The sequence below is a fragment of the Anomalospiza imberbis genome, chromosome 2, assembly GCF_031753505.1.
Source record: "Anomalospiza imberbis isolate Cuckoo-Finch-1a 21T00152 chromosome 2, ASM3175350v1, whole genome shotgun sequence".
Classification (NCBI taxonomy): domain Eukaryota; kingdom Metazoa; phylum Chordata; class Aves; order Passeriformes; family Viduidae; genus Anomalospiza; species Anomalospiza imberbis.
In genome coordinates this window covers 46,478,304-46,505,943 of record NC_089682.1, presented here as the reverse complement: position 1 = coordinate 46,505,943, position 27,640 = coordinate 46,478,304, and the positions used below count along the sequence as shown (strand labels likewise).

Here is a 27,640-nt window from a genome sequence, read left to right as displayed (position 1 = left end):
CCATTGGGGCTTCCCCTCATCACTCCAGTAACCACGCCCCCTGTCCACTCCTGAGAGTTCTGTGTCTGTTACCCCGTCCCTGCATTCCCATTCACCATTGTTGCATATCTAAGTGAAAAGGGGATAAAACACATTATGCTGAAGGAAGACCTCTCCTCTTAGGGAGATCACTCAGCTGAGATGTTCCCCGTGCATGTAGGGGAGAAGGTGGGAAGTCTGCAGTGGTCCCTGGAATGTTTTCTTTGATCCCTGGTGCCTGTGGGAGCTCCCCAGCTGGGTGGCCCAGGGGAGGTCCTAGCCTGGCTGGTGAAGCCAACACTCTGTTTGGTCCTAAGACATCCACTGAAGAGCTGGCAAAACCCTGTCAGAGGTTTAAAGTGCTGCAAACAAACATGCAGAGCCAGTGAACACCTGCCCAGATATCTAGGCATGTGTTTGCATGCCCAGATATCCAGGCAAGTGTATGCAACATAGACAATGTGCATGTCCCCCACCAACTTACACAACAGCATTACATCTGAAATAAAAGGGAGCTTCACACTGTGAGAAACGCCTTCACTTTTAAAATTTTAAAAGGTTTCTTAAACCTTAACAAAAAATACAGCAATGGACTGAATAAGGAAAAATTACAGCACTGAGAGCCCCTGTGACTATCAGCCATGTGCTCCTCTACAAAATGGATGCTCTGACTTTTATATCCTTAGTCCTTCCCAAAATTTTGTCAGTCAGCCCCTTCTCTGCCATCCATTGGTGCAGATTACCTTCTTATATCTTGACTGGAGGTCAGGTGTTGTTACACTGTGCCTCTTGGTAATAAGCTGGCCTTCTCTGAATGCCCTGACTATGAAGGATATTACAAGGGGGAGGGGAAAGAGGACTATGGGGGGACATATTACAATAACATCACTATACATCCACATATCTCTGTCTCTTAAGTGTGAGAGCCAACTATTACATTACTCATCTATAACAACACCCAAGGTAAAGAAAGTAAAATTCATCCCACAGCCCTTCTTAGAAGTTATTTACGTTATCACCCATTCAAGCATTAAATTGAATTTATCCTTTCCCCCAGGGCTGTGTTTGCCCATCCCACTGCTTTGTCATGAATACACAAATGACCTGTTGGGACACCAAACATGATGTGCTTGCCCTACTCCCATACACGATTTTCCTACACACCCCATCCTGCATGGACTTGAAACATAAGGATTACAGCCAGCTCAGTACCCCTAATGTACCCCAACCCTGAGAATCTCCAGGCTGACAGCTGTGGGACAGGCATGGATGACTTCAGAGACAAGCATGTGTCCCAAGCCTGTGGAGGGGATTTTTTTTGTGGTATTCACAGACTGTTTCATGTGTCAATACGAGAGGAGCATAATTACCAGCTGAGAAACTGCAGGAAATAAGCCAAGGCTGAATGAACAAAATGGAGAATAAAGAGAAGCACAGAGGACACACATTTTAAAAGCATTACGGATGTATGTATTTATGTAGTCTGGGGAGTCTGGAAATATATAAGAGCTTATGACTTCAAAGGAATGAATTCAAGGACTAGTCTATGGGGAGTATTTTTTTTTCCCTGTGACTTCAAACTTTTCTTAGTACTTACAAAGTTTTAGTCAGCTGGCATGCAACAGAGGTATGACTTCCCCAAGGAAACTCTGCCTTGGCTTGAGCTGGAAAGGCTGCTGGGAGAGTCGGGGGAAAAAAAGGCTGCAAGTAGAGATGAAACCTTCTCCTCCTCCAGCCACAGAGCAGGTATGTGGAGATGTGTGTGAACCTGGGAGCCTGCTGGAAAGTTGCACTTTCAGCTGTGGGAGAGATGAGGGCTCTGGTGACTTTGAGCTGCAGCCTTTGAAACTAATGCTGATGAGGAAGGTACTGTATAAATAAAATGTTCTGTGTTTATGAATAGGCTGGGGAACTGGCTAAGCATACTGTGTAGATGGCTCTATCCACCCAGTTTTATATTTAATCCATCAGGGACTTGCACTGTGTGAATTAGATCATTTATATTAAAGCACCTGTTGGTTTATAACAGTACAGTTGTCATATACAGTATTTATCATTATTCTACATGTTTACAGGAATAGAAAATGGGGAGATGATTGGTTTTTTTCTTTCTTCACACGACTTCAGTCAATTTATGGTACTACTGCATTATAGCCTTCTGAACTAGGAGTGCTGCAGGGATCAGTATTGTACACTAATTAAATGCCACTCAACCAGCTCTCCAACACTGAATCCTAATATAGTCTTGGGCAAATCACACAGTCCCTGGGTAAAATAGGCAAAATGCTGTTTGGCTTGTCTGCTCTTCTTCCTGTCAGTGCTGTCATTGAGCTCTTCCAGTTGGAGCATGAGGTGTGACATGGCAGGGTTATTTTGCTGCTCTTAAGATCCTCGTATCTTGAATGTCACCTTTGGGTGAACGATGATTTACTGAGATGGCTTTGCTGGATCTGGACTGTTATCATGAGAATGAATGTTTAGGCAATATTTGGAACTAGTAAAGTTTTAGAAAATCATAGTTTACATAAAAATCACAGTAAATTTTCTAAGGCTAAGCCCAGTTTTAATTTGGATAGAAGTATTTTTGTTATAAGACAAATATGCTTCCCTTAAATAGAAGCAATAACTTGGCTTTGCACAACAGTGATAATTTGGGTTTTTTACTAAGATGTATTAATTTATACTTAAAAATAAACATATTACTCTAAAATGCTGAAATCCTCTAGTTTTCAAGAAAAAAAATTTACAACCTGTCATCTCTTTTTTAAGCAGATGGTTACATCTTAGTGACTATCAGTGCTTGGCCCTTTACTAATACAATGATGGGTGGGTTCAAGCATGGATATCAGTATTATGCAAATCAAATCTATCAGAAATTATTCTCTTACCTCATTTTGTTTCCTACTGGATTTTATAAAATCAGTATGCCTTTTCCCAAATACTGACCTCACTGTCTATAAAAAATAATATTGCTGAATTAAAAGTGTATTTTATAAACTGGTAAGAAAATATTCTGGTTTGGTTCCTGAATCTGAATTTTCTTCTCCAGGGAGAACATTTCATGCTTAGATAGTTTAATCTGCAAATGCCAGTACATGCCACTTTTTGCTAATGAAAGAGTTTTCATTTTCCCATCTCCCTCTGTCCCTTTGCCTATTACTCACAAATTCTCCAGGCTTGTGGGTTTTATTCAGATCTTGTTAATTTACATTTTCTTTCCTGAAGAGAGAAGGAGGAAAAAGGGTGAATAAAATAGGGAACCTGGCTAAAACCTCAATAATTGGAAATGTTAATTTTTGGTGGGGAAATGCTGTTGGCTGAACATCTGGTAAAGATGCACATGGAGAGAGGGCAGAAAGAGAAGGAAGGAAGGCTGCAGCTTCAAAAGACAGGAGAAAAGCCTTGTTGGGTTTACAAGAGATGGAGGAGTCTCTATTTTGATCTATGGACTTGACACCAGGAAGACTAGGGGCTGCGTCTGCCTTTGAGATGCCAAGCACAGTGCAGATTGCAGGAACAAAATAAACCAGGAGAATCAGCATCTGGAGATATTGCAGAGTGTCAGGAGTTGGAGCTGTGCCTCCTTCTCAAAGTCTGTGGCTCAGGATGGCATTGGGTATTCTTTTTAATAGGGTTAATATTAATGTTGTCTCCATCTCCCCTGTGGAATGAATCATCAGGGAGCTATTCCAGCCAAAAAGGAGCAAGACTTGTCCCACTCCCACGTTTACAGTTCAGACCCACTTTCTAAGGCAGGAACTTGTTTTATTTACTTCTCTTGAGAGTTTGATTCATAGAGCTTGACACAGGACTCAAACAAAAGCAGTGCCTTAGAAAGCAGTAGCATTATGAATGGACAGACTCCAAAAGGTCTGGAGACTCAAGATACAAAATCGTCAAGACATTTTCTTGTTCCTCTGAAATCCCTGGGAACCTGCAGTAGTTCACAGACTGACTGCTTAGAGCCAGCAGCTAGGATTTGCTTTTCCTTCTTGCTCTGGGCCATGGTGGGGAAAGGGTTTGGAGGAGAGGAGAGGTCTGATAAGGTGTCCCTCACTTTGCGTGACAGAGGATGAAATTCAACTGACATTGACAGAAACTGAGCAGGAAGTGACTGCTGAGACACCATTGGAAAATAAGGATGGTGGGTTTCAGTGGTGGCCAAACGCCAGTGCACTCCTAGAATATACTTATTTCCTGCTGTGAGATAGGATTAGGAGGAAGGTAAAGTAGGCTCAAAACATAAAAGGATATAAAGAAAACTTTATTAACAGTAATTTAAAAAAAGAGAAAAATTAGAATCAGAATGAAACTTTTAGAACACTTCTCCTCCCCCTACAACCTTTTTTTTTCTCACTCACAACACACAGAAATAATTAAGTCAGTTTATCACTTCTAGATTAGTTTTTCTTCAGTTTTCTTATGGAGAGGAGTCCCTCTAGAAGATTTATGGAGAGTTTTCTACAAGAAAACAGTTCTCTCCTGGCTTCTAATTTTCACAAATAGCAGCCACCTGGAAAAATTAAATCTGCAATAGTGAAGTCCCTCCCATTTTTCATAGCTTTTCCCACAGCTATGTTTATGGGCCATGTCAAATTATGGGATACTAATTTTAAGGATGAGCTGTTCAAAAGCAAAGGTTCTCTTTATTTATATCTGAGATCATCTTCATCTGTGAGAACAGAGGTCTTTTTCTTCTTTCCTGAGGGCATATGGTCTTCATCACTCTTCTCTCTCTCTCTGTTCAAGCATCTTATTAAATTCACAGATATTTCAACATTTGTCTGCTTTAACACAGGTTTGAACAATCCATCGTCCCGTAATTCTTCAATGCGTTATAGGGAAAAAAATTTGATGAATCAATTAAATTTTTCTCTATAGCTTTAAAAGAAGATTTCAGTCCTAAGATTATGACATCTCCTTATCCCTCCCACCTGACACTTGACTACTTCTTCACTGACCTCGGTGCCTTCATGTTGCTTCCTCTACATGCCTGCATGTTATCCTTGTTATAAATGAAAAATGATCCAGGCAAATTAAAAAAATAAAAAGAATTTATTTTAGCAATAGAGATCTAACTTAGCCAGCCACACGGAAAACGACAGTGCCGAGCCCGGGATCGGCGCTGGGTGCAAGACACAGAGATCAGCCTCAGCAGAGGTTTCACTCTATGCCCCCACACCACCATCCTGGTGCAAGCGATTTTTATAGGGAAAATTTTGCCTGAAGCCAGGATTTCGGCATTCAGTCCTTTGTTTCATTCAAAGTCCCATAAGTTGATGAGATTTCCTTCTCGGCGACAAGGCAGAACAATTCCAAGTCCGGTGTTGTTGAAACTCTTGATGAAATTTACAGGAACACAGTATTCACATGTCTTGGCCAAGGGGGGATGTTCCTGATGTCCATCTCGGGTTGTTCACGCGATGATCAGCGCCTGGGTGTCTCCATATTGCCTCAGATAAGGCCCATCTCCTGGCGAGCCACATCCTTTTGCTTGTAAATCGGGTTTCAACACACACCTGGTTTTGCCTGAGAAGGGGGGGCTTCTAATGCTAAAGGGTACATTCTAACAACTATTTAATATTATATATATATCATGCAAAAAATGGCGCGAATTATACCTGTTACATATAACATTCCCCCTCCTTTTATATTAACCCATTAATTCGCGCCCTACTTATTAGTTCTACTAGTTTCTATAGTTTTTATTTTATTTTATCTTATGGTTACAGAGCTCACGAGTTTGATATATATATTTTTTCTTACTTCCCCATGTTCAAGTCCCCTCCCGTAATTTTGTGGTAGTGTTTGTGTGCCTGTTCTCTTCCCTTTATTCATTTTTCGAATCTGGCTAGGGCTTCAGCTGCCCTGCTATGTGATGTCTCCTCTTCTAGTGTCATCAGTTTTGATACCTGGTTCGTTTTTCCTAGAGCGGATTCTGGATCTGTGGGTAATGCTGCCATCTGCATCCCCTGTACTACTGAGTGTATGAGCCTTATGAAACAGGGGATGAGACAGGGTAGGAATATGACCCCTGCCACCGAGCATGAAATGAAAAAAATTACCTTTTTCCATCAGGCCCCGTCAAACAAATGGTCCCACCACGATGACTGGAGCAGGGAATTCCACTTTTGTACCGGGACGTGGGCTACTCATTTAATCTCTGTGGCCAGGTCTCTAATAGTCTCCCCATAGTCATCTATCTCCACACAACACTGAGATTCATTAAATTTCCCACAGACACCCCCTTCCTCGGCTAGTAAGTAATCAAGGGCTATCCTATTTTGGTATACAAAGGCCCTCATCTGAGAGTGTTGCTTGGATAATAATTCAAGGGCATCTGAGGTGTGATTGGATACGATCTCTACCACAGCCTGCAGTCTTATTAAGCGGTTCAGCAAATAGATGGGGGTCCTATATCCCCATGACCCATCCTGTGCCCACGTTGCTGGACCATAGTATTCAATAATTCTTTCAGCGGGCCATTCGTCTTCCCCCCAAGTTTGTCCCCCACCAATGAGAGGGAATTTTTCCTTTAAGCTTCTCCTCTCCCGATGTAGAGATTCATACAAGGGGGCCCCCAGTGAGTTGCTTTCTGACCTGGGTAAAGTGAAGAAAACAGGTCTGATTAGTCCTATGGTGCAGGATCCCTTACAGCATTGAGGTAACTTGCTGTAGGCCTTTTTCCCACAGATCCAGTACAACCCATTTGGTGCTTTCCATCTATTCCTTATGTTCTCTGGTTCATCCCAGTACTTACTTAACTTGCTGATTGACTGGTATGGGTTGGCTCCAGGGCTTTTGTTCCAGCAAAGCCCGATTTTATCACTCCATTTGCACTTATCCTTTTTCTCCTGGCTCCAATACCCAGTAGGGTTTTCGGGCTGACAGGTCTTAATTTTGCTGGTAGAGTTAATGGTTAAAGTGGATATGCATGGAGTGTAGCCTACAACTTCTGAGTATTCTCTACCTTCTCTGCTGAGACAGAAAGTTCCAATTACCCGTTTATCCAACACCCACCCCTCTGGTCTTTGAATTATTTTGGGGGTCCAGTCGGCCTTCCACTTCAGTAGTTGTTCAGGAGTCAAACCCTCACTCTTCTAAGGCCATTTCTCAGCAGATTTTAGCCCCCCACAGATCCAGCAATTCGACAACTCTAGTTCCGTGGCAATTTCCTGCATCAGATCCACAAATAGATTCTGATCTGAAGCAGGTAATCCCCATTTTGTGTATTGTTTTTCCAATTGGTCATATTGCTCACTTAGTTTTCAACCTTTCCTGCTCCACCCTCTTTTTTCCCATTTCAGCCTCCTGTCTTTTTACCTCTTGCATTACCTGTTTCATCCTATTTTCTGGGTCCATTCCCTCTTTGTCATTTGTGAAGCAGAATATCTTGTCATACTGTAAACAAACCCTGTTGTCCTGGTCCTCTAAAAGGTCCGGGATAATTGGCTCAGTTTTTAGAGGTATCGTATTTTCATACTTCAGGTTATTTCCCACCCAGTAGGTTTTACCCCCCATCACACACATACCTAGTTCATCGGGGTTATAACACAGTGAATTACCTTGAAAGTAAGCAACAAAAACTGACTCTTGCTTCCCACCAATCCATACAGTACGATTACATTTGCTACAGGCTGGGATGGAAATTTCCCCTGGGCTCCTTCGGTGCAATTTATGTGCTGACTGTCCATTTTCAAGGTATTTTAATTTTTCCTTGAATTTATATGCCCCCTGTTGAGTGTTAATTTTAGAACAAGGTTTATTAGGCTTACCCTTACTGCAGTTCCATGGGGTCAGGGGCACTGGACCTCCTGGGTACCTGCCACCGGATTCCCCTGTTTCAGGGTTAGGAAGGTTACTGAGGCACGTGGCTAGACTCAGGCTCGTCAGGATTACTCCCACTGCTAGGATTCCTCTGCCGTTCCCTGCGCCCACTGGGGTGCCTCCAGCGGCGGGGTAGACCATCTTCTTGGCAGCAGGTATCTTCGTCAATGGTTTCATACCAAGACCGAGCTGCATACCTTCACTTAAAGGTGCCTCACCAGCGTAATTCAACAGGATCTGTACTGCAGGGTACCTTGTTCAACCTGTGGCACTCAACAGTAATGATTTTAGCTTTTGTTTGTTAATTTCCCCCTCAATCCGTTCTGATATAGACGAAACTAAATTATTGAATCCAATTGAGTCAGTCTCAGCCTGGTGGCCAATACCAGAAAATGGCTAGTCAGGTTTTGTTCTTGTTTAAATCACTTTGCACACAGCCCACTAGGTCTTATTCCTCTCCGACAGTGAACAACCCACTTCTTATAACAGTATTTGCAAATGAAATATGCAAAAGGGGTAACAGTTACAATCTGGTACAGAACATCTGACCAAGTTACTCTCGGTCATTTACTAGGCCGGCGCAAAGTTATCTTCAAATCTCCAGGGGAGGAGGTGACTTTCCAGTCCGGGGCCCAGTCCTGAAGGTCAATTTTCTTCACCCTTGACGTGTGTCCACCCCTTCTCTGCAGTGCGAATAGCAGTGTCTGTAGTTAAAAGGACGATATAGGGTCCCTCCCAATGAGAGGCTAGTGGAACTTCCTTCCATGTTTTTATGAGAACCCTGTCCCCAGGCTATGTATCGAGAAGTCAAGGGGGCTGTGCTGCATGATTACACCCTGCTTTCGCAATTCCTCGAGATTCTTATTTAATGCTATCAGGTATGGTTGTATTTGCCCATCCTCTAATTTCGGATGCCCTACAGGCATACCATGAGTATAAGGCATCCCATATAACATTTCAAAAGGTGAAAGCCCTGTTTCAGAATGAGGCATAGTTCTTATGTTTAATGAGGCCAATGGGAGACATTTTATCCATGACATTTTTGTTTCTAACATTAGTTTGGCTAGTTGGGCCTTTAATGTTTGATTCATCCTTTCCACTTGCCCAGAACTCTGAGGGTGCCACGGGGTGTGATAATCCCATCTGATACCTAAGGTATCTGCCAATTGATAATTTTTGAAGTAAAATGTGTTCCTTGGTCCGAATCAATGTAGCTTGCTAACCCGTATCGAGGTATAATTTCCTCCAATAAGAACTTTGATACTGTCTGGGCTGTAGCCCTGGAGCTTGGAAAAGCCTCCACCCAGTGGGTTAGTTTGTCTGCTATGACTAGTAAAAATTTGTATCTCCCGACTTTAGGTAGATCAATGAAATCTACCTGGATTCTTTTAAAAGGTCAGTTAAGCTGCTGGGCGACTCCCCAGTGTTAATTTCCAGGAGTTTGCCCTATTTATTTTTTTGCAGTTTATGCACCCTTGTACCTCTTGCTTAGCCAGTTCATATATCCCTTTACAGCCAAAGATTCTCAGGAATTGCTCGGCTAGTGCTTGGACCCCCCAGTGTGTTTGTTGGGGCAATCTCCTTAGAATCTTCCTAGTGTATTCTTTCGATAATAATTCCCTCCTGTCTGGTAACTTCCACTTACCTCTTTCCAGAGGCCCCCCAATCTTCTGATAATCTTCTATTTCCTTTTTTGGAGGGTTGGGGGGCGGTTCCTTGGTTTCCTCCCTTTCAACCTACAGGATACTTACCTTTAACAAAGCTGCACTTTTTGCCTCTGTCGGCTAAGTTGTTCCCACACACAGATTTTATTCTCAGATTCTATTTTTACATCTCTCAAGACAGGGACTTGAAAGGGTTCCCCTTTTGCCCCAATTACAGTCATAGAATCCTTACCTTTTGTGCACCCGGGAGGTAGTTGCCAGACTGTGGTTCATTCTGCTCCTGAATCAACTAAAAAATCAACTCCTGCTTTTGGGGTCCAACTTTTTAATTTTATCAAGGGCTCTCCAGATGTTCGCAACCCCAAATTATAGAGCCCCTGACACCTCTAATCCTCCTGAAAAATCATTTCAACTTTTATCCTTTTTTTTTTTTTACAGTCCCTCTTGAGGTGTCTTTTTTTTTTTTTTTTTTTTTTTTTTTTTTACAGTAAAAGCATTCAGGGGCACTTACTTGTTTGTCCTTCTTTTGTGTAGGTCCCCTAGTGCTTTACTAATATTTTGTCTTTTGGGGACTGCTTCCCGGATACCTTGTATTACCATGTTTCTTAGTCCGATCATTTTGGCCCGATCCTCCTCCGCCTGAGCGTTTCATGATGGTCTTTGTTCTGGCCACTTCTCTGCCCCACTCCCTCCCTGGGGGTTTCTGAATTCCCAATCCTTGATGGCAGCCTGCTTTATCATATTTCGTTCCTCTGCATTAAACAAGGATCTTAATATGGCTGAGATATCATCGTATGAGTATATACCATTTCCCAAGAATTCGTCCAACCTCTCTGCTACCCCTAACGGGTCATCTATTAGTTTCCCCATCTCCTTTTTAAAAGCCTTTACATCCCCCGTATTGATGGGAACGTTTACAAATCCGATGACTCCGGGGGCGGTTGGGACTTCCCTTAAAGGGTATAGATTAGGTCTGTCCCTTTCATCATTACTATCCTCCGTATTTTCTCTCCTTGCTTTACGCCGAGTTCTACTGGCGGGAGGAGATGAGTTTTCCCCAGTGTGAAGCGGCTGTGTGTGTGTGTCCCCGTGTTGTGGTGGGGGGGGGAGGGGAGGGGACGGGTCGGGGGGGTTGTTGAGAAGGTCCTGGTGCGTTTGCAGCCAGTATTTGGGCATTAGGTGGCGATGCAGTCTGAGCTGGAGGTGCTGTTGGTGGGGCGGCCGGGACCTGTGCTTGTGATGGAGGAACTTGGTATGGGGGTGATAGGTTTTCCAGGGGTTCCCAAGTTTTACCTGAACTTACCTTGCTGCCGGAAGTCTCAATAGGGAACAGCTGCGCGCTAGCATATTCCCACAGCCTGGCATACCCCACCCCCTCATCATCCCACTCCCCTTCTTCGTACAAGTGCTCAGAGAGTGCTTGGCAAATCCCACCCTCAAAGGTACCAAAAATGGGCCAGTATAGGAATCCTCCAACTTCCCAGTTTCCCCATACCTCTACACAGTAGTGCATCATCTCCTCTCCGGACCTCCCCCGCCCCAAGGAGCAGCCCTCCCAGCGCTCTAACATCCAGCCCAGGGGACCCTCCCTCGGAGCCTTGGCCAACCAGTCCTCCCTCTTCACGATTTTTTTTTTCCCTGATTTTAAGTTCTTACCCTTTCAGGATTTAGAACTCTTCTCTTGAGTTCTCCCCTGGACTTTACTGTTCCTTTATCCCATGTTTGAAATTTTTCCTTACCGTGTTTCTGAGTCGGTGTCCGTAAGCTGTTCCAAGAAGTCAGTAACTCGCGTGCTAAATGTATACTCCGGTCCTGTCCCGGACTGAGTCTTAACTCTAGTCCTGTCCTGGACCGAGTCTTACCAAATGTTTAAACCGGTCTGTCTCCGACCGAGCCTTGCCAACTTAGTAGCCGCACAGTGAACCGCTCTGTAGGTTTTCAGTTGGAAGAAGGGTGAGCTCTCTTTTACCTGTTTCCCTGGACTCCCCCAGTCCAGAAGTTGGTGAGGTTTACCAATTTCTCGAACCCATGAGAACCTACCTTCCCTCCCCCGACCTGTCCGTGAATGGATCCCCGTAACTCCCCCGAGTTTCAGGTCGTATGCGTGTTGTGAGTGTACCTGAGTTCTATCGCTTCCCCCATAGCCGACCACTTCCTTCACAGGACAGTGAAAATGCGGTTTATTGGGGTCCACTCTCGCCCCGTGACGAGGTCATGTCTCACACACACACCCACTCACGCCTCACTCAACCACGCGATACTTACTGCTCCTTTTCCCGCGTGGATTCTTCGTGCACATTGATTTTATGAGTGAAAAATTTCTGCTGCAGCCTCGGAGACTTAGGCTCCGAATTCCGAGAGCTCTGGGCCCACCTTTTTTTTCCTTTCCATGGCTTTTGCGGCTTTTCCTAATCCGGTTGGTTCCGTGGGATTCCTCCTCCCTGTCCGGCCGCTGAATTCAGCGAGGCGCCACCTGGATCGAGGATAGGGAACCCCCTGGATACCCCAAACCAGATCACGTATGGGGTCACCAAGATTGTTATAAATGAAAAATGATCCAGGCAAATTAAAAAAATAAAAAGAATTTATTTTAGCAATAGAGATCTAACTTAGCCAGCCACACGGAAAACGACAGTGCCGAGCCCGGGATCGGCGCTGGGTGCAAGACACAGAGATCAGCCTCAGCAGAGGTTTCACTCTATGCCCCCACACCACCATCCTGGTGCAAGCGATTTTTATAGGGAAAATTTTGCCTGAAGCCAGGATTTCGGCATTCAGTCCTTTGTTTCATTCAAAGTCCCATAAGTTGATGAGATTTCCTTCTCGGCGACAAGGCAGAACAATTCCAAGTCCGGTGTTGTTGAAACTCTTGATGAAATTTACAGGAACACAGTATTCACATGTTTCGGCCAAGGGGGGATGTTCCTGATGTCCATCTCGGGTTGTTCACGTGATGATCAGCGCCTGGGTGTCTCCATATCGCCTCAGATAAGGCCCATCTCCTGGCGAGCCACATCCTTTTGCTTGTAAATCGGGTTTCAACACACACCTGGTTTTGCCTGAGAAGGGGGGGCTTCTAATGCTAAAGGGTACATTCTAACAACTATTTAATATTATATATATATCATGCAAAAAATGGCACGAATTATACCTGTTCCATATAACATCCTTTTCTCTCACTTGAGGGAGAATTGAAGCACTGAAAGAGTTAGTATCTCGTGAGCCCGGCCAGGCTCAGTAGCTTGGAGCGGGGACTGCAGCTGGGCTGGGGCAGTGCCCAGGACCTCAGCAGCCAGGCTAGAACTCAGCAGCCATCACGCTGGGGTGGGGGGCCCGATGGCTTCTCCTCCCCCTGCCTGGTGGTTGTGGGTGAACCCCAATGGTGGCAGAATCTTGGCTGAGCCGGCCTGGTCCCGTCTGCTCTTGGGGCGTGGCGGACCCTGGCTCAGCGACGGGCAGGGCTTAGTAATGGCCAGAGGTTAGCAGCTGTGGCACAGCCCAGCTTCGGCCCAGCCCAGCTTCGGCCCTGCAGCCTCTCCTCCAGCCGCCCGCCAGCTGACGCGGCCCAGCCCCACGGCAGAGCCCGCCCGGGCCGACCTGGCCCAGCAGAGACAGGGGGGCCAGGCCGACTGAGTTACCTGCTCTCAGGCCGGAACAGAAAAGGCAGAATTCCCGGGATTTTTCGGTTTCAGCATGGGAGTTCACAGAGGCGTAGCAGCTTTCTCTGTGGTTTAACAGATTGTCAATTTTCAAAGCTAATTACGGATTGTTTTTTTTGTCAAGCATGGAGGAAACTGCTAGCGGCTACTCTTAGAACATCACTTCCGTGATGCAAAACCAGCACACCCTTTGGCATTGTTGGGATGGGACAGCCCTTGCTATTTTCTGGGCAAAAAAAAGCTTGATTCTCCAATTTGTGTGATGGAGATAAGATTGACTGGGGCTTTGAGCAACCTGGTGTAATGGAATGTGTCCCTGCTCATGGCAGGGGGGTTGGATTATCGTCCCTTTCAAATTGGGCTGATTTCAAATTCTCTGATTCTATGACCCAGTCTCTGACTGATGCATGTAACACTTGCCCCGCAGATGTGTTTTAGCAAGCCCATACCATGCTAATGTTTCAACACCACTTTAAAGTATAAACTGCTGGGCCACCCAAAGCCAAAAATATTGAAAATTTGGGAAATCAGCCAAATGTTTTGGAGTCTTTGAAACTGTTTGCTGCCAGATCCCCTTTGGGAAAGGACAAAGATGGCAAGGACAGCACCAATCTTTCCCACTGCAGCTAGTGTTCTCTGAGAGTGTGGTTTTATTGAAGCAAAGCCCTGAGCGGTAGAATCAGTGCATTCCCTTCTCTCCTGCGTTGGCATTTGTTTCTGTCCAGGCTCTTCTTTACAATTCAGCTGGCACAGCTACCTGGTTACTCAATAAAACAGCTTGAGGAACAGAGCTGGCTTTTTGAAAAGCTCTGCTTACAAAATCTCTGCTATTTTTATCCCTGTTAAATCCAAGCTTCCTAAAATGCTCTGAACATCCAGGTGCAGAAAAATTGGAAGCTGCCATCATCCTGGCCTCTTGCTGCTCTTAATTAGAGGCATGATATTTGTAGTTCAAATCCGATCAAAATATCCTACTAAAAAAAACAAAAAGGTATTTCTTTTTCCTTGAAGACCTCAAATATTTGAGGTTTGCATTGCAAGGTGTCTGTGCTTTTCAAGTGCTATTGCACCCTGCTGACAAGGCAAGCTCTAAACCCAGGGCATCCAAAAGGCATTTAAATCTCTGAATAGCACAGTTGTCCCCAGTTTCAACATGAATTTCCTCCTTATCCCAAGGGGATTGCAGATGGAGAGCTTGACTCCAGGGAGCATGCTAAAGAGATGAAGTGAAAAACAGCACAGCAAAGTGAAGCTCAAGACATGACATGCTTGGGGGAAGGTGATCAAAACTAATGTGATGAGAGCCCAGTCAAGGGAAACTTTCTGAGATTGTGATAATCTCACTAGTGGACAATTCTCCTGAGAGTTTAATGAGTATTTTTCTATCCATTGCACTTAATCGTGCCCTCCCTGTCACCTTGTCATAGTATTTTTATTGCTAGACATGCAACCTGCTCCAGTGAAAGTGTCCCTGCTCATGGCAGGGGGCTGGAACTAGATGAACTTTAAGGTCCTTTCCAATCCAAACCATTCTGAGATTCTATAATTCTGTGATTTATACCTCTCATTTCAGGGTGCACTACCAAGCATACTAAGAGCCCAGCTCTTTGGTGTACTATTGCAGCCATGGGAAAACTGTGTTTTGGCGGTTCAGGCTTGTGTCTCTGGGAGAAGACAGCAGGGAAATATATGTAGAGGTGGGTTTTCCTGAAGCAGGACTTAATTAGCAAAAGGAAATGGGGAAACCAGCTGCTCCAGCTCTAGAGGGCAGCACAAAATAATAAATAAAAAGCTGAACTTGGGCAATTTGAAATCATCTTCTGCATGACAAAAGCACCCCTTTGCAGTGGGAATTCTTCCCACTGGATCCAGTATATTCAGCACTGTGTACTTACAGCAAAAAATTCAGCAGCTCAACTGAAAACGCCTTTATGGAGGCCTTTAGCCCTAATTCCTGCCTCATGCCATGAAAATCCATCAAGGGTGTTGTAGCTAACAATGGACCCCCCTCCTGCCAGCAGACTGCAGTCACACTCTCATTAGTAGAAAAGTTATTTCTTCCAGAACAGGTTTCCAGATTTTGAGTTTTATAATTATCAGCCATGAATTTTAAACATTTAATCCGCAAGCACTGTTTCCTTAAAGATGCAGAGAGAGATTTAGGTGCAGGAGGCTACAACCCTCCAGGAATGTAACTTGCAGACACACCCAAAATAAACACACTGTCATGCCCCACGCAGGCAGCCAAACAATGGCACTGCCAATAAATTACTTATTCTCCGGAAAAAACCCACAGCCTGATCCTGACAGTTCCTCTGGCAAAAATCCCCGTCTCTCAATGCCTGCCCCAAGAAAGGGCTTCAGGATGTCACACAGTAGCTGACTCCGTCCAGAGCACAGCGGTGGCTAGGACCCAGCAAGAGCCCGGGGAGGAGTGGAGAGGAAGACAAGCAACATAATTTAAAGCAGACACTGTCCCAAATAAGGTTATTTCCCTGAAAAATGCCTTAATTCTGAACTTATGAGTGAACTTCTAGGTGTCCTGAATGGGTGAACATGAATCTGAAGAATAATTGCATCGATAACAGGACTGAATCGATTTTGAAGAGCTGGACATGCTTTTTAAAGAGATGATAAGCAGTGTTTGGGGATGCAAGAAACCCTTGAAACAAGGTAAATGTGAAATAGTCACTCTTTTTAACCCTGAAGGCTCTAACTTAACAGGAAAGAGTCTTGTGTGGAAAAGGATCAGAGCCTGGGGAGTGTGATTTTTCTTCTGTGTGTTCTCTTGTATTTAACTTTCCTTGGCAGAGGACAGCATCTCCGTTAATTGTCTAAGCGATAACAAAAATTATGTTTGGGGGAGATCTGGAAAGTGCTGCTTTTATTAGCCGCAAACAACATCTGTGAAGTAGTTTAATATTCTGATAGAGATGGAGGCAAACATTGTTCTGAAGTAGAAACTGGAAATAAATTGTTATTATTTCATTATTTGAAATGTGCACTGGGGCAAATTACTGGTCTTCTTTGCCTTTCCTACTTTTTAATTGGGCATGCTGACATGGTTAGAGGCTTTTTCTAAAATTATTTGACTGATTTACTAATATTCCTTAGGGATGATATTGACTTAAACCACTTGTATTTTTCAGCTGGGGTTGACACTGTGTGATTTTGAAGTGCTGTGATGGAAAGCTGTGGATTTAAATAGGGTTCAGAGCTCAATCCTGCTCTGAGTTATGCTGGGGTTTCTATCACAGCTTCCAGTGGGAGCAAACTGGCACTGATCATGAAGCTACTTCAACTCTGGGAAAGCCTCAAAGCAATAAAAGCTCCTTTAAGTTGAGTTGTTGCTACTGGTACTCCCAAACTGTTTTTGTAAGCTATGGATAGAGAGATCAATGCCAACAGGAAGGGTTTAGTGTCAGTAGATGTCCTCTCACATACCAAGGGAATGGGGGTCCTGTAACCCTGAGCTTGGCACTGGGAGAGCGTGGGGGAATGATGAGACCTGTTCAGAGAGTAGAAAATAGGGGGATGCACTGATGTGTCACACTAGAGGTTGCTGAGAAGGATCTAAAGGTTGTTCAGAGAAAAGCTACTCAGGAAATGCTCCTCAAATGGACAGCTGAACTAAAAACTACCCTAGGAAGGGAATCTCCTTGAGCAAGGAGGTTGGGCTGTACCATGACAGGTCAAGAGGAAGTAGCTTCAGGTTGTGCCAGGGGAGGTTCAGTTTGGATATTAGGAAAAATTTCTTCACCACAATGGTTGTTATGCACTGGCACAAGCTGCACAGGGCAGTGGTGGAGACCCCATCCCTGTAGGAATTGAACAGATGTGTAGATGTGGCACTTGGGAACATGGGATAGTGGTGGCCTTGGCAGTGCTGGGAGAACAGTTGGAGTTAATTGTCTTAGAGGGCTTTTCCAAACTAAATGGTTCTGTGATGACAGAGTCTATGTTGTCTTATGCTTGAAGAGGCCACCACATCCTTGATGAGCTTCAATATGTGACAGCCACCTTAGAAACACCTTGAGGGGACAGCATTCTTGCTTATTACAAATTTGCCTTACTCAGCAAATCATATAATTTTTCTGTGTGTTCAAATGCATCAGTTTCCCAGTTGCTTTATAAACCTAACATTTAGGAAGTTACAAAGTATGTTAAGACTCTGGATTGTGTCAGGTTTATTATTTAAGAGGCAAAGAAAACTTTTGTTGCACTGACAGTGTGACAAGGGAAGACTGCAGAGCACATGAGCCAAATGCTGTTCCTCAGGGTGATGCCCTGTTGTGGCTAATATCCTCAGCTCAATTTATTTTGTCTGAACAGAAAGGATTTCCCTCTGAGGGCTTGGAGAAAAGCCTTGTAGTCATTGGTATGTTCATCTTCTATCACCACCTCAGCAAACTAATACTCAACTGATAAAAATAGATTTATCCTCCTTAAAGGAGGTTCCAGCTGCTCTAAGCATGGGGAATGAAGAACAGAGGGGGATAACAGAAACATTATAGATGGTGATATTGGCAATTCCTCCTTCCATCAGATGATTTCAGCGTATTTTGCAAACATTGATTCAATGGTAGAGAATTAACATCCTTGGTTTGGTTTTAACTTCTGATCCCTTTACTGAGACCTGTTCTTTCACCTTGGGGTCGCAGGTCATCATCCATCACTGGGGTTTTCTTGTGAAATTGAAGGAATATGCAAACTGTACACAGAGTAGCTGTGGTCTAATCCTATACAGTTTCTCTATTTCTAGTACACAGCTCTGTTCTCTGGTTTGGGAGGGTAGAAATGGGCAGATTCCCATCAGGGACCTGTTGGCATTGCTGTTCAGTGACTGTCAGTGCTGTAAGGGGCCATCAGCTGCATCCATCAAAGTGACTTAGCAGAGGGATCTCCACCAGATGAGAATGATCCGATCTCTTTTGTTTCCAGCTATTCAATGCTCTGTGGGTGGAAGCCACTGAGCAATGGTACATTGCTGCCAGTGGCTTGTGCGTGGGATTGGGGTTGCATTTGGAGCTGTTTGAAGGAGGAATGCTTGCCTTTGACTTTGGTTGTTCTTCCCCATTGTCCAGTGACAGGCCTCCCAGAGGTGTTTGCTTCTTTTGCAGTTGTGTGCTCTTTTATGGAGTGCTTTCCAAACAGTTAAACTCTTTTGAATTCTCTGTTTCACACAAATCCATTATATTTTATATCTGTCTCTTTGTAAGGCTGGTGATCTGTCCTTGTCCATGGCAGGGGGATTGCACCAGATGGCTTTTAAAGGTCCCTTCCTACGCAAGCCTGAGAGAATTCAAGAAGCATTTGGACAACACTCTTGGACACAGGGTGTGCTCTTGGGGATGGCGCTGTACAGGACCAGGGATTGGACCCAATTATTTTTGTGGGTTCCTTCCAACTTTACATATTCTGTGATTCTGTGGAACATACGGTTCTATGATCTCCTGTCAAGTGTGTTTATAAGCCTGTCCATACCTGGAGTGTGTAAAATGAAAAATCTCAGTCCACTCCTTAAGCTGTTTGCATTAACTCAACAAAGATACACATGTAAAAGCTCTTTGATGCTCTGGGATAAGAGGAGTAGAAAATGTTGTGGATGGAAATGAAAACTGTTGTTACTGAGTGGCACCTATTGGCTTTGCTCAGGACATGGCACCCAAAACTTGAGCCCAGTTGAAAGTACGAATGCTGTGTCTATGGGGAGTATGAAGATAACTCGATCTTCAGTAGTTTTCTTTCTCCATGATGCCAGACACCCTGCTCAGCTTGAACATGTGGACTTTATTGATTGTCCTGGATATCATTTAGTCAGCAGCTGAAATCACACTGGGCAAAACCCATTAAATGCCTTGGACCTTCCTTTCAAGTTCTCAGAGATGGTTTAATTTATTGCACTGCTTGTGTCCTTCTCCATGTTAGATGATGACGTGGCACCAACTTTTGCATGTGTTGACCACTGTGTCCCATATGAAATCTAACTGTAATTATTTTTACCCGCAGAGCCATGAAACTGTACATAATCTTCTTCCTGGCAGTGGTGAACAAACAAACCTCTAACTACCAGCCCCCTGAGGGGACATCCTGTGAAATGGTAAGGCTGTCTCTCTACTTAGGTCCCTTGAGGTCTTGAATGAGGTTGGGACCCCCTTGTTACAAACGCTGCACAAGCAGCTACTGTCTCTGAGAAGAGAAGCCCCCAGGACCAGGCTTCCTGGGTGGCAGAGGTGGGATTTGCAGGTTTAGGGGATGCTTAGCAGTCTGTCGTCAGGCTGTGTCCTTGTAGTGACGGCACACAAAGGGGGGGGGGGAGGGGTGGGTAAAGAAGGGTCATTATCTCGGCTTTTTTCCTAAGGAGGAGCTGGTTAAAAGAAATTTGACTTGATTTCCCTAAGACTGTACAGGGTTTCTGTGGCTAAGACAGAGAAAGAACTTAGACTTAAAATTAACTTTTTTATATGAGTTGTTCTTTGTACTTTCATTAAAACATCTGTGAAATACTTCTATACCAGTTCTTTTGTAATAACAAGTAGACTGACCTCCTCTGCCCTGACCCAGCATTTCTACCAGGGAAGTTGTACCTGACTTCTGCTGGAGCGAAGAGAAATGACAGACTCTTGCTCCAGTACAAAATATGCTCCTTGAAGTTTTGCAAGCACCTGATACAATATTATAAATGTTATTTGCAACTGAACTTTCTCCCTTCCCTCTCCAACTGCTTCTGACTGTACCAGGATGTTTAAAAATACTTTTTCCCCCCCTTGAACATTGAAGCTGTTCAGCACAAATCCTCAAGAATTTCCAAAATAGGGAAAAAATAATTTGCTAGCTGTACACATCTCCCTTGTGGGACTCATTCCATTCCAGCCCACCCTGCCATATTGCTGCACTTCCTGAATTCCAGAGAAATTAAGACCTAGTGTATATATAAAAATATCTTGGGAAGGTGACTGGGTAGCTCAGCTCCTTGGCTGGAGAGGGAACACTGATGCAGCCACTGTAAACATGACAGCCTGGGTCCCATGTCACAGAATCACAGAATTCACAGAATCACAAGGTTGGAAGGAACCTTCAAGATCATCCAGTCCAATCCATGCCATAACACCTCAATTAAACCATGGCACTGAGTGCCACATCCAGTCTTTTTTTGAACACATCCAGGGATGGTTGCCCAGGCAGGCCATTCCAATATTTTACCACTCTTTCTATGAAAAACTTCTTCCTAATATCCAACCTATATTTCCCCTGATGCAGCTTGGACTGTGTTGTCCGGTTCTGTCAGTTGTTGCCTGGAGAAAGAGACCACTCCCCACCTCACTACAATCACCTTTCAGGAAGTTGTAGAGAGTAATAAGGTCACCCCTGAGTCTCCTTTTCTCCAGGCTAAACAACCCCAGCTCCCTGGTAGCATGAAGGCTGGGTGAGCCATGCAATAATCCAAGCAGTTTAATTCTGTTTCTTGATGGGTCACAGACCAGGCTGATTGCTGAAAAGTTAACACATGCTTGCTTGCACTACTCCACTGTAAACTGCTTTCATCAAGCCAACAACACAACTATGCTGGGATAAAATGAGCCCTGACTGAAAACACATTGCAGTCAGGGGCGAGGATGCTCATCTGATGTAAATCAACAGCTCAGTGCTGCTAATGTCCATACTGATTGCCTTCCTTCACTGGCATTTGGTGTGGAACTAAACACAACTCAGAGAAAGAAGGAGCTACTGGATTGGCTAGTTAGCTGTCATTGACAGTCCTGCATTCCATCACAGCCTCACTGTTTTATATGATACTTTCCCTGTGGTAACACCTATAGAATAGCAAAGGCTCAGAAATGGAAACTTTAATCTCAAATTTCATGGAAGGCACATGAGTTGGAAAGCTGTGCCGCTTTCTGAGTCACCACTGATGGTTCTGTTGCTGAATTAAACTCTTCTAGAAGACGTTTAGGAAGTAAGCAGTCCCTACCAGACCCCTGACATGGGGGTGAACTGCTATGATTATACCAGTTACGACACATCTATCAGCTTGTGAGACAACAAGGAACAGATCAAATCTCAGAAGGTTCTTCCTAACTCACATTATTTTCCAAGGATAGGCAAAGCTTCAACTGTATCATATTTTACCTCCCAAAGAAAGATGATTTTGCTAATTCCTGTTAATTGGCAAAGGAGGAGATATCAAATAATTCATAGAAGGGAAGGGATTTTAGGAAATTCTATTTTACCTTGCTTTGAGGTGATGCAAGGACAGATGCATAACGAGATGTCATAGGTCAGCTGATATGTGGTACCTGGGCAAAATGCTAAGGTTTGATTTTGTAGCTAAGTCTCTACCTGAGCAGCTCTTCTAAGAATGGTCAGGGACATCATACAAGTACAGGTCAGTGCCAAGTGGCTCCAGCCCAGATTCTTGGTTCAAATGTTCATGATAAAGGAGAACTCAAGAGCAGGCTTGAGTCTAACTCCTTTTTGTAGGGCTCTTACTGAGGTGGCTGGCAACTTCCACCCAGTGCTAAGCAGTGAAGAACTGCAGTCAGAAACCAGATGATGCCCAGCTTTTGAACTGTTGGGTAATTTTTATTTTTTTTTTGCCAGCATCTTAATGAGGACCAAGTGGTCCTCACCCTCCAGTACTTCTTGACAATGGATTTGAAACAAACTGATTGCAGCACTGGCGGAGGTAATGAAGTCTGAACATGAGACTGACAAAATCCTCTTTTCCAGTCTCAGGCTACCAACCCATTAGACTAAGAGGTGAGAGGCAAGGAGATAAACCAAATAGATGCTGTTTGCTCCATCCCACAGAGACATGCTTCATCTTTTTTTTCTTGCTACTGATGAGAGTGAAATTCATGCAGTTTGAGCCTTAGGGGAGAAAATGTGGTGCAGAAGAGACAAGATAAGAACTTTAGTGAGGATCAAAATAGTCAGTGAAAAGGAAGGAGAGTTTAAAAAGAAAAATTAGAGGGGAAATGTTATAGGAACAAATGGCAGACAGTGTGAGGTGTAGATTTTATTAGTCCCTTTTATCACTGGGAGGGTACCATGGATGCCGATTAAAAACCAAATCATGCAAGATACATGGTGAACAGTGGCTGACCTCTCCCCCATCAACTTCAATGAAAAGCAGATTGTTGGCATTGACAGGAGTTGCATCAGAGCTTTGGTAAGAGTCTAGCTGCCCAGGGGGAATGAAGGGTGCTCACCACTTGCTGGGATTTGGCTGAAAGTGTGAGAAGAAACCTGGCATCTTCCTTAGGATGCAAAGCAGTTTCTGCTTTTTCACTCTGGATTTTTGTAACCTTCTGGCTTCTTCCTCTTCCACAAATGAGTAAGAAGAGGTTTCCTGCCCTGCTATTCATGCCTTGGAAATAAAGCCAGCTCTGGGCATAATTTAACTCAAAATGAGGAATTATACAGTGACTTTGCAGGAAAGAAATATTTTCAGGGAAAAGTCAGAAACTTTACTTCTTTTTTTTTTTTTATTTCTTATTTTTTTAGCTGAAGGAGATTTGAGTGAGTTGGAGGGAAAAGAGGAAGGGGTTTAAGTTTTAATAATCAATTTACTTGGGATCATTGGGAAAAATGTGTCATGGGAAGCACTGTGAAGCAGCGTGTGTACATCTAGAGTTTGAATGAGCACTTGCACTTCCTTGGCACAGTCTTGTGTGGTCTCCAAAACTAAGATGATGCAAAAGAGACTCACAAAATGATGATTAGTGCCCCACTTCTGCTAAACAGATCTGCCACTTCATTCACCTCAAAGTTCCTATAAAATAAATGGGATTTAATATCTTTGACTTTTAATATTTGCTTGATTTCTGAAAAGCTTTGTGTCATGGAATCTGGATTCTGCTTCTCCTTAGAAGTTAAGATTCAACAGACTTTTCCCCTTCCCTTCCCTTCCCTTCCCTTCCCTTCCCTTCCCTTCCCTTCCCTTCCCTTCCCTTCCCTTCCCTTCCCTTCCCTTCCCTTCCCTTCCCTTCCCTTCCCTTCCCTTCCCTTCCCTTCCCTTCCCTTCCCTTCCCTTCCCTTCCCTTCCCTTCCCTTCCCTTCCCTTCCCTTCCCTTCCCTTCCCTCAGACACCCAAATACATTAGTAACAAGACTTTTTCTCCAGTAAATTAAATGCTGCCTAAGCCTTTCCCATTCCATTTCCTTCTGCTGTTGTATGTTCTTCTTAACAACAAAATAAAACTCAATGGTTATGTAAGGATGGTTGTTTCCATCATGTAACATGGTTCATGTTTCCAGTGTTCCTTATGAACACGCACATAAATTTTGCTCTGGACACAGAACTCAGTCCTAGCTACAATTAAACACAGATGCATCCAGAAGATGGATTTGACTTTGACACTTGTTTGGTTTTTTTTCTCTACCCTTCTGCTGAGAATTGGCCTGAAAAGGCCTGGCCCTAACTGCACATCACATCTTTTTCCCTCTCAAAAACTGAATTTACATAATTTGTGTTTTCAGTGTTGTATCACAGTGTCTTGTGTGGGTGGCTTCATAAGGTATGCTCCTCATGCAAGTAGAAGGGAACTTTTGCCTTAGGAAAAGGATAAATATGGAAGATAAAAGTGGAATGAGTTTGGAGATTGGTGTCAGAAATGTCTCAGTTGTTAAATGACCCTATTTGGTTAAAGCTGACTTGCTTAAATAAGCCATGGCTAAGGGAAGGCATATTTGAACATGTGACTATGAAGGAGAGACAGGGTTTGTGCTATAGGATCCTTATAGGTTTTTATACCTTCTTGCTCTGGAACCCATGTTGCCAACAGAGTGAAACTCTTCGCAGTACTCCTTACTACTACTGCAAGTAGTGTCTGCAAAATCTGATACAGTGATGAAAGTGAGAAAATTAAACATCAGCACAAAAATGAGGAAATGGTGCTTGATTGCAGAGAAACTCGGGACTGTGCAAATGAGTCCAGGAGTAAGGTACAAAAAGGAGAACTTTTAGTAGGTATCACATGCAGATTAATCTCTACTGTTCGAAGCCAGAAATCTCTTTAAAATGAAATGAGTGCTGTTAGCTGCAAAAAAGCTAATTGAGATTGTTGCTCTTGCTGTCTGAATGCTCAGAAAAAGTGATTGGTGTTTCAGAAGCAGCATCTGCCTGGATGCTGAATGTTATTTTTCTTACATTTAATGCAAAGACATTTTTAATTTGTCACGTGACAACTCCTTTTCTCTCTTTTTCTGGCAGGCAAACTCTCAGGCATTTTGCCACAACAAAGACCTCCACCAAATCCCTGGCGAGCTCTATCCAAATGTAAACAAAATAGATCTGTCGGGAAATCTGATTCAAAGCATTCCTGAAATGTCCTCATCATTTTACACTTCCCTTCAGTGCCTGGATTTAAGCTCTAACCAGATACGTTTCATCACGCCTGGAGTCTTTGCACACATGAAGAGTTTGCTGGAAATAAATTTAGCCAACAATCACTTATATGAGCTTGCTCAAAATGGCACAGAGGGGATTGGACTCTTACCCAAGGTGGAAGTACTGGACTTGTCCCACAACAGTCTGTACAATGGGATGGCTGAGTATTTCATTAAAGAAGCTCCAGCACTGCAGTATCTGTCCTTGGCAGACAACAGTATTATAATGATATCACAAAAGATGTTTGAGGGATCTCCCAATCTTGTGGAGATAGATCTTCAGAGCAACATCATCATGGAAATAGAAGAAGGTGCTTTTGAGGCTCTAGTGAGCCTGTCCAAACTAAATCTCTCAAAGAATTCAATTACTTGCATCTCTGATTTTAACCTCAGGCAGCTGGAGATACTTGACCTTAGCAGGAACAGCATTGAGACCTTCCACACCACAAAATCCGATGATGAATATAGCTTAAGGTGTTTGGATCTGAGTGAAAACAAACTGTTTCATTTCCCAGTGTTCCCTCAGGTAAATAAGCTGGTAACTCTGAATTTATCAAAGAATTTAATCCAGCTCACTGCTGAATCCCCTCACAATAAAATAGACTATGTGAAAAATGAATGGCTAAATGCTTCTTTCCATCTTCTTGATCAGAAGCAAAGTAGAAACAAAAGTTCTCTTTATTTATCCCAGCTTGTATATTTAGACTTAAGTTATAATGAAATCAAATCCATTCCAGATGAGTTCTTTGAATCAATGTTGTCCCTTCACACCCTTAATCTCAGTAAAAACTGTCTTCAGGCATTTGCAGTAAGTTATGACAGTGCACTGATCTCTTTAACTGTCCTTGACTTGAGCTACAATGCTTTGCAGAGCCTTCTCCTAGATGCTGGTGCATTGTCAAATTTGAAGGAGCTCTATATTCAAAACAATTATCTTCAAACACTGCAGTTTGACATCTTCTCAAATCTTCCTAGCCTTAGACTGCTTAATCTACAAAGCAATAATATCTGCCTTTGCAGCATGTACTCAGGATTAGCTAAGCAAAGGCTTGCTGGAGAGGAAAGTGGTTGTGTATCATTTGTCAATTCTCCTACTCTTCAGTACTTGTACCTAGCTGACAACATGCTGAACATCCTACCAGCATACAGCTTCTACAAGACTTCTCTGATAGTCTTGGACCTCTCCATGAACCCTGGACTGAAAATAGAACTTAAAGCATTATCAGGTCTGGAAAAGTCTTTGGAATGTTTGTATTTATATGGTAATAGCCTCATAGATTTAAATATTGACTTGCCTTGTTTTAGTCACCTTAAACATTTAAACCTCTCTGAAAATCAGCTGAACTGGCTGCCTAAGTGGAGTAGTGACTCTCCACTAGAAGTTCTGGACCTACGGAACAACAGGTTCAGTACATTAGAGAACAGCAATATTTTAGCATTAGAAAATTCACTTAAAAACTTGTATCTCACTGGGAACCCACTCAACTGCTGTGGAAACATCTGGCTTTCATCTATGATCCAGTACAAAAATGTCCATATCCCCAACGTGGAACATTTAACGTGCCAGCACACTCAGAATTTCGGGTACCAGGACAAAATGCACATCAGGAACGTAAGACCAGAAGACTGTGAAAAAGAGGATCTGAAAAAAATCAACTTCCTTATTATATTAACATTTGTGTTGGTTTTATCTGTGATCATCGCTGGTGTGGGTTCATTTTTTTGCTTCCGCAGGCAAAACTTTAGCCATCAGTTTAAAGCATAGTAACACAATATGCCTTGAAAACTGAAAAAATCAGGTACTACACTGACAGTGTGTAGAAATAAATGGTAAAATTCTTATCTTTGATTTTCAGCTGTGGATTTTAAATGCTTTTGAAGTGCCCCTGAATTACACCATTGGTATGGGTTGCAGGGATTTGAAGGAGAATTTGCCATGTTTTGCAGATCCATAGTTTAACTCAAAGAGGAGAAATTTGGCCCTTGTGTGCAATACATATTTAACTGAGTTTAATGTGAAGAAAGTAATCTCTGGGGTGAAGGTTTTTTTAAAAAAATCCTGGAGCATGAATTTCAACCAGCTAACATTGAACTGAAATGTTTATATTTCTAAGCAAAACTGTTGGAAAATCACTGCATATGATTCCATTTCAATGCAGAAGAACAGTATATATATTTTTAAAGGCCACGGGAGGTTAGACTGCAAAAAAGTATTTTCAAGATACCAGTGTGAAATAATGCATGGGGAACACAGCCCTTGGCCATTATTCAGATCTGTCTTTCTACTGTCTTTCCCCAAAAATGTATTATTGTCTAGAAGGTGTGCGGCAAGAAAAATTCTGTAGGTCCTCATTCTGTGATGTGTTTAACATGGCTAGCCTGTTGCATTGCTAAAAGTTGACACTGACAAATGTTATGTCCCATACTCTCATGGAAAATTCACCCTTTTGGAGGGAACATGACGGTGAGTGGGAGCCTGACCTGTTAACAGGGTTCAGTGGCTTTGAAAATGAACTATATCAGGTCTTCTTTTTATGCCAGGAACTGTCCATTCAGGCACATAGAAGTAGTGGTCAAACTGAAACCTCCAGGTAAATAACTCGGAGTCAAATTGCTGCTCCATTTCTGTTTCTTCCAGCTAGTGAATGTCAAAACTACCACACTACAAAATGGTGTATAATTATATTTTTAAGCAGTTATGTATGAAACTGGCTGGTGGCTTTCATTGTGGAATTTTGTACAATAAAAATAACTTTGAATTCTGTAAAAAGCACAAGGCAGTGGATATATTAAAGCACTAGCTTGGAATGCTCCACAGATGAAAAGAAATGTTTTCCTATTTTTCTATGGTATTTGGACTCCACCTTAGACCTTTACCTTCTGGTCCTGCAGCAGAGACAGCTGCTCCATATTATAGAGTACAACCAATGGAGAATAAGGAGATGTACTGGAGATGTAGACAAGAATTTGGAACAGGTTGCCCAGAAAAGTTGTGTTTGCCCAACCCTGGAGGTATTCAAGGCCAGATTGGATGGGGTTTGGAGCAATCTGGTCTAGCAGAAGGTGTCCCTGCCCAGGGCAG

At 43.3% G+C, this 27,640-nt stretch overlaps 1 protein-coding gene across 3 annotated transcripts; it reads left to right on the top strand.

Annotated features, from left to right (window-relative positions):
• The first annotated feature begins 1,321 nt into the window (after nucleotides 1-1,321).
• LOC137468765 (transforming growth factor beta activator LRRC32-like) lies at nucleotides 1,322-27,371 on the top strand. Of its 3 annotated transcripts, none has more exons than XM_068180784.1 (3): nucleotides 1,322-1,764; nucleotides 19,178-19,268; nucleotides 24,383-27,371. In XM_068180784.1, the coding sequence occupies exons 2-3, from the start codon at nucleotides 19,182-19,184 to the stop codon at nucleotides 26,321-26,323; spliced, it is 2,028 nt and encodes a 675-aa protein (XP_068036885.1). In that variant the 5' UTR covers nucleotides 1,322-1,764; nucleotides 19,178-19,181; the 3' UTR covers nucleotides 26,324-27,371. The 3 variants fall into 3 exon arrangements, with proteins under 3 accessions (XP_068036885.1, XP_068036884.1, XP_068036886.1); XM_068180783.1 differs by lacking the exon at nucleotides 1,322-1,764 and adding an exon at nucleotides 15,296-15,841 and having other exon boundaries at nucleotides 24,383-26,407; XM_068180785.1 differs by lacking the exons at nucleotides 1,322-1,764; nucleotides 19,178-19,268 and adding an exon at nucleotides 23,989-24,135.
• Nucleotides 27,372-27,640: the final 269 nt, after the last annotated feature.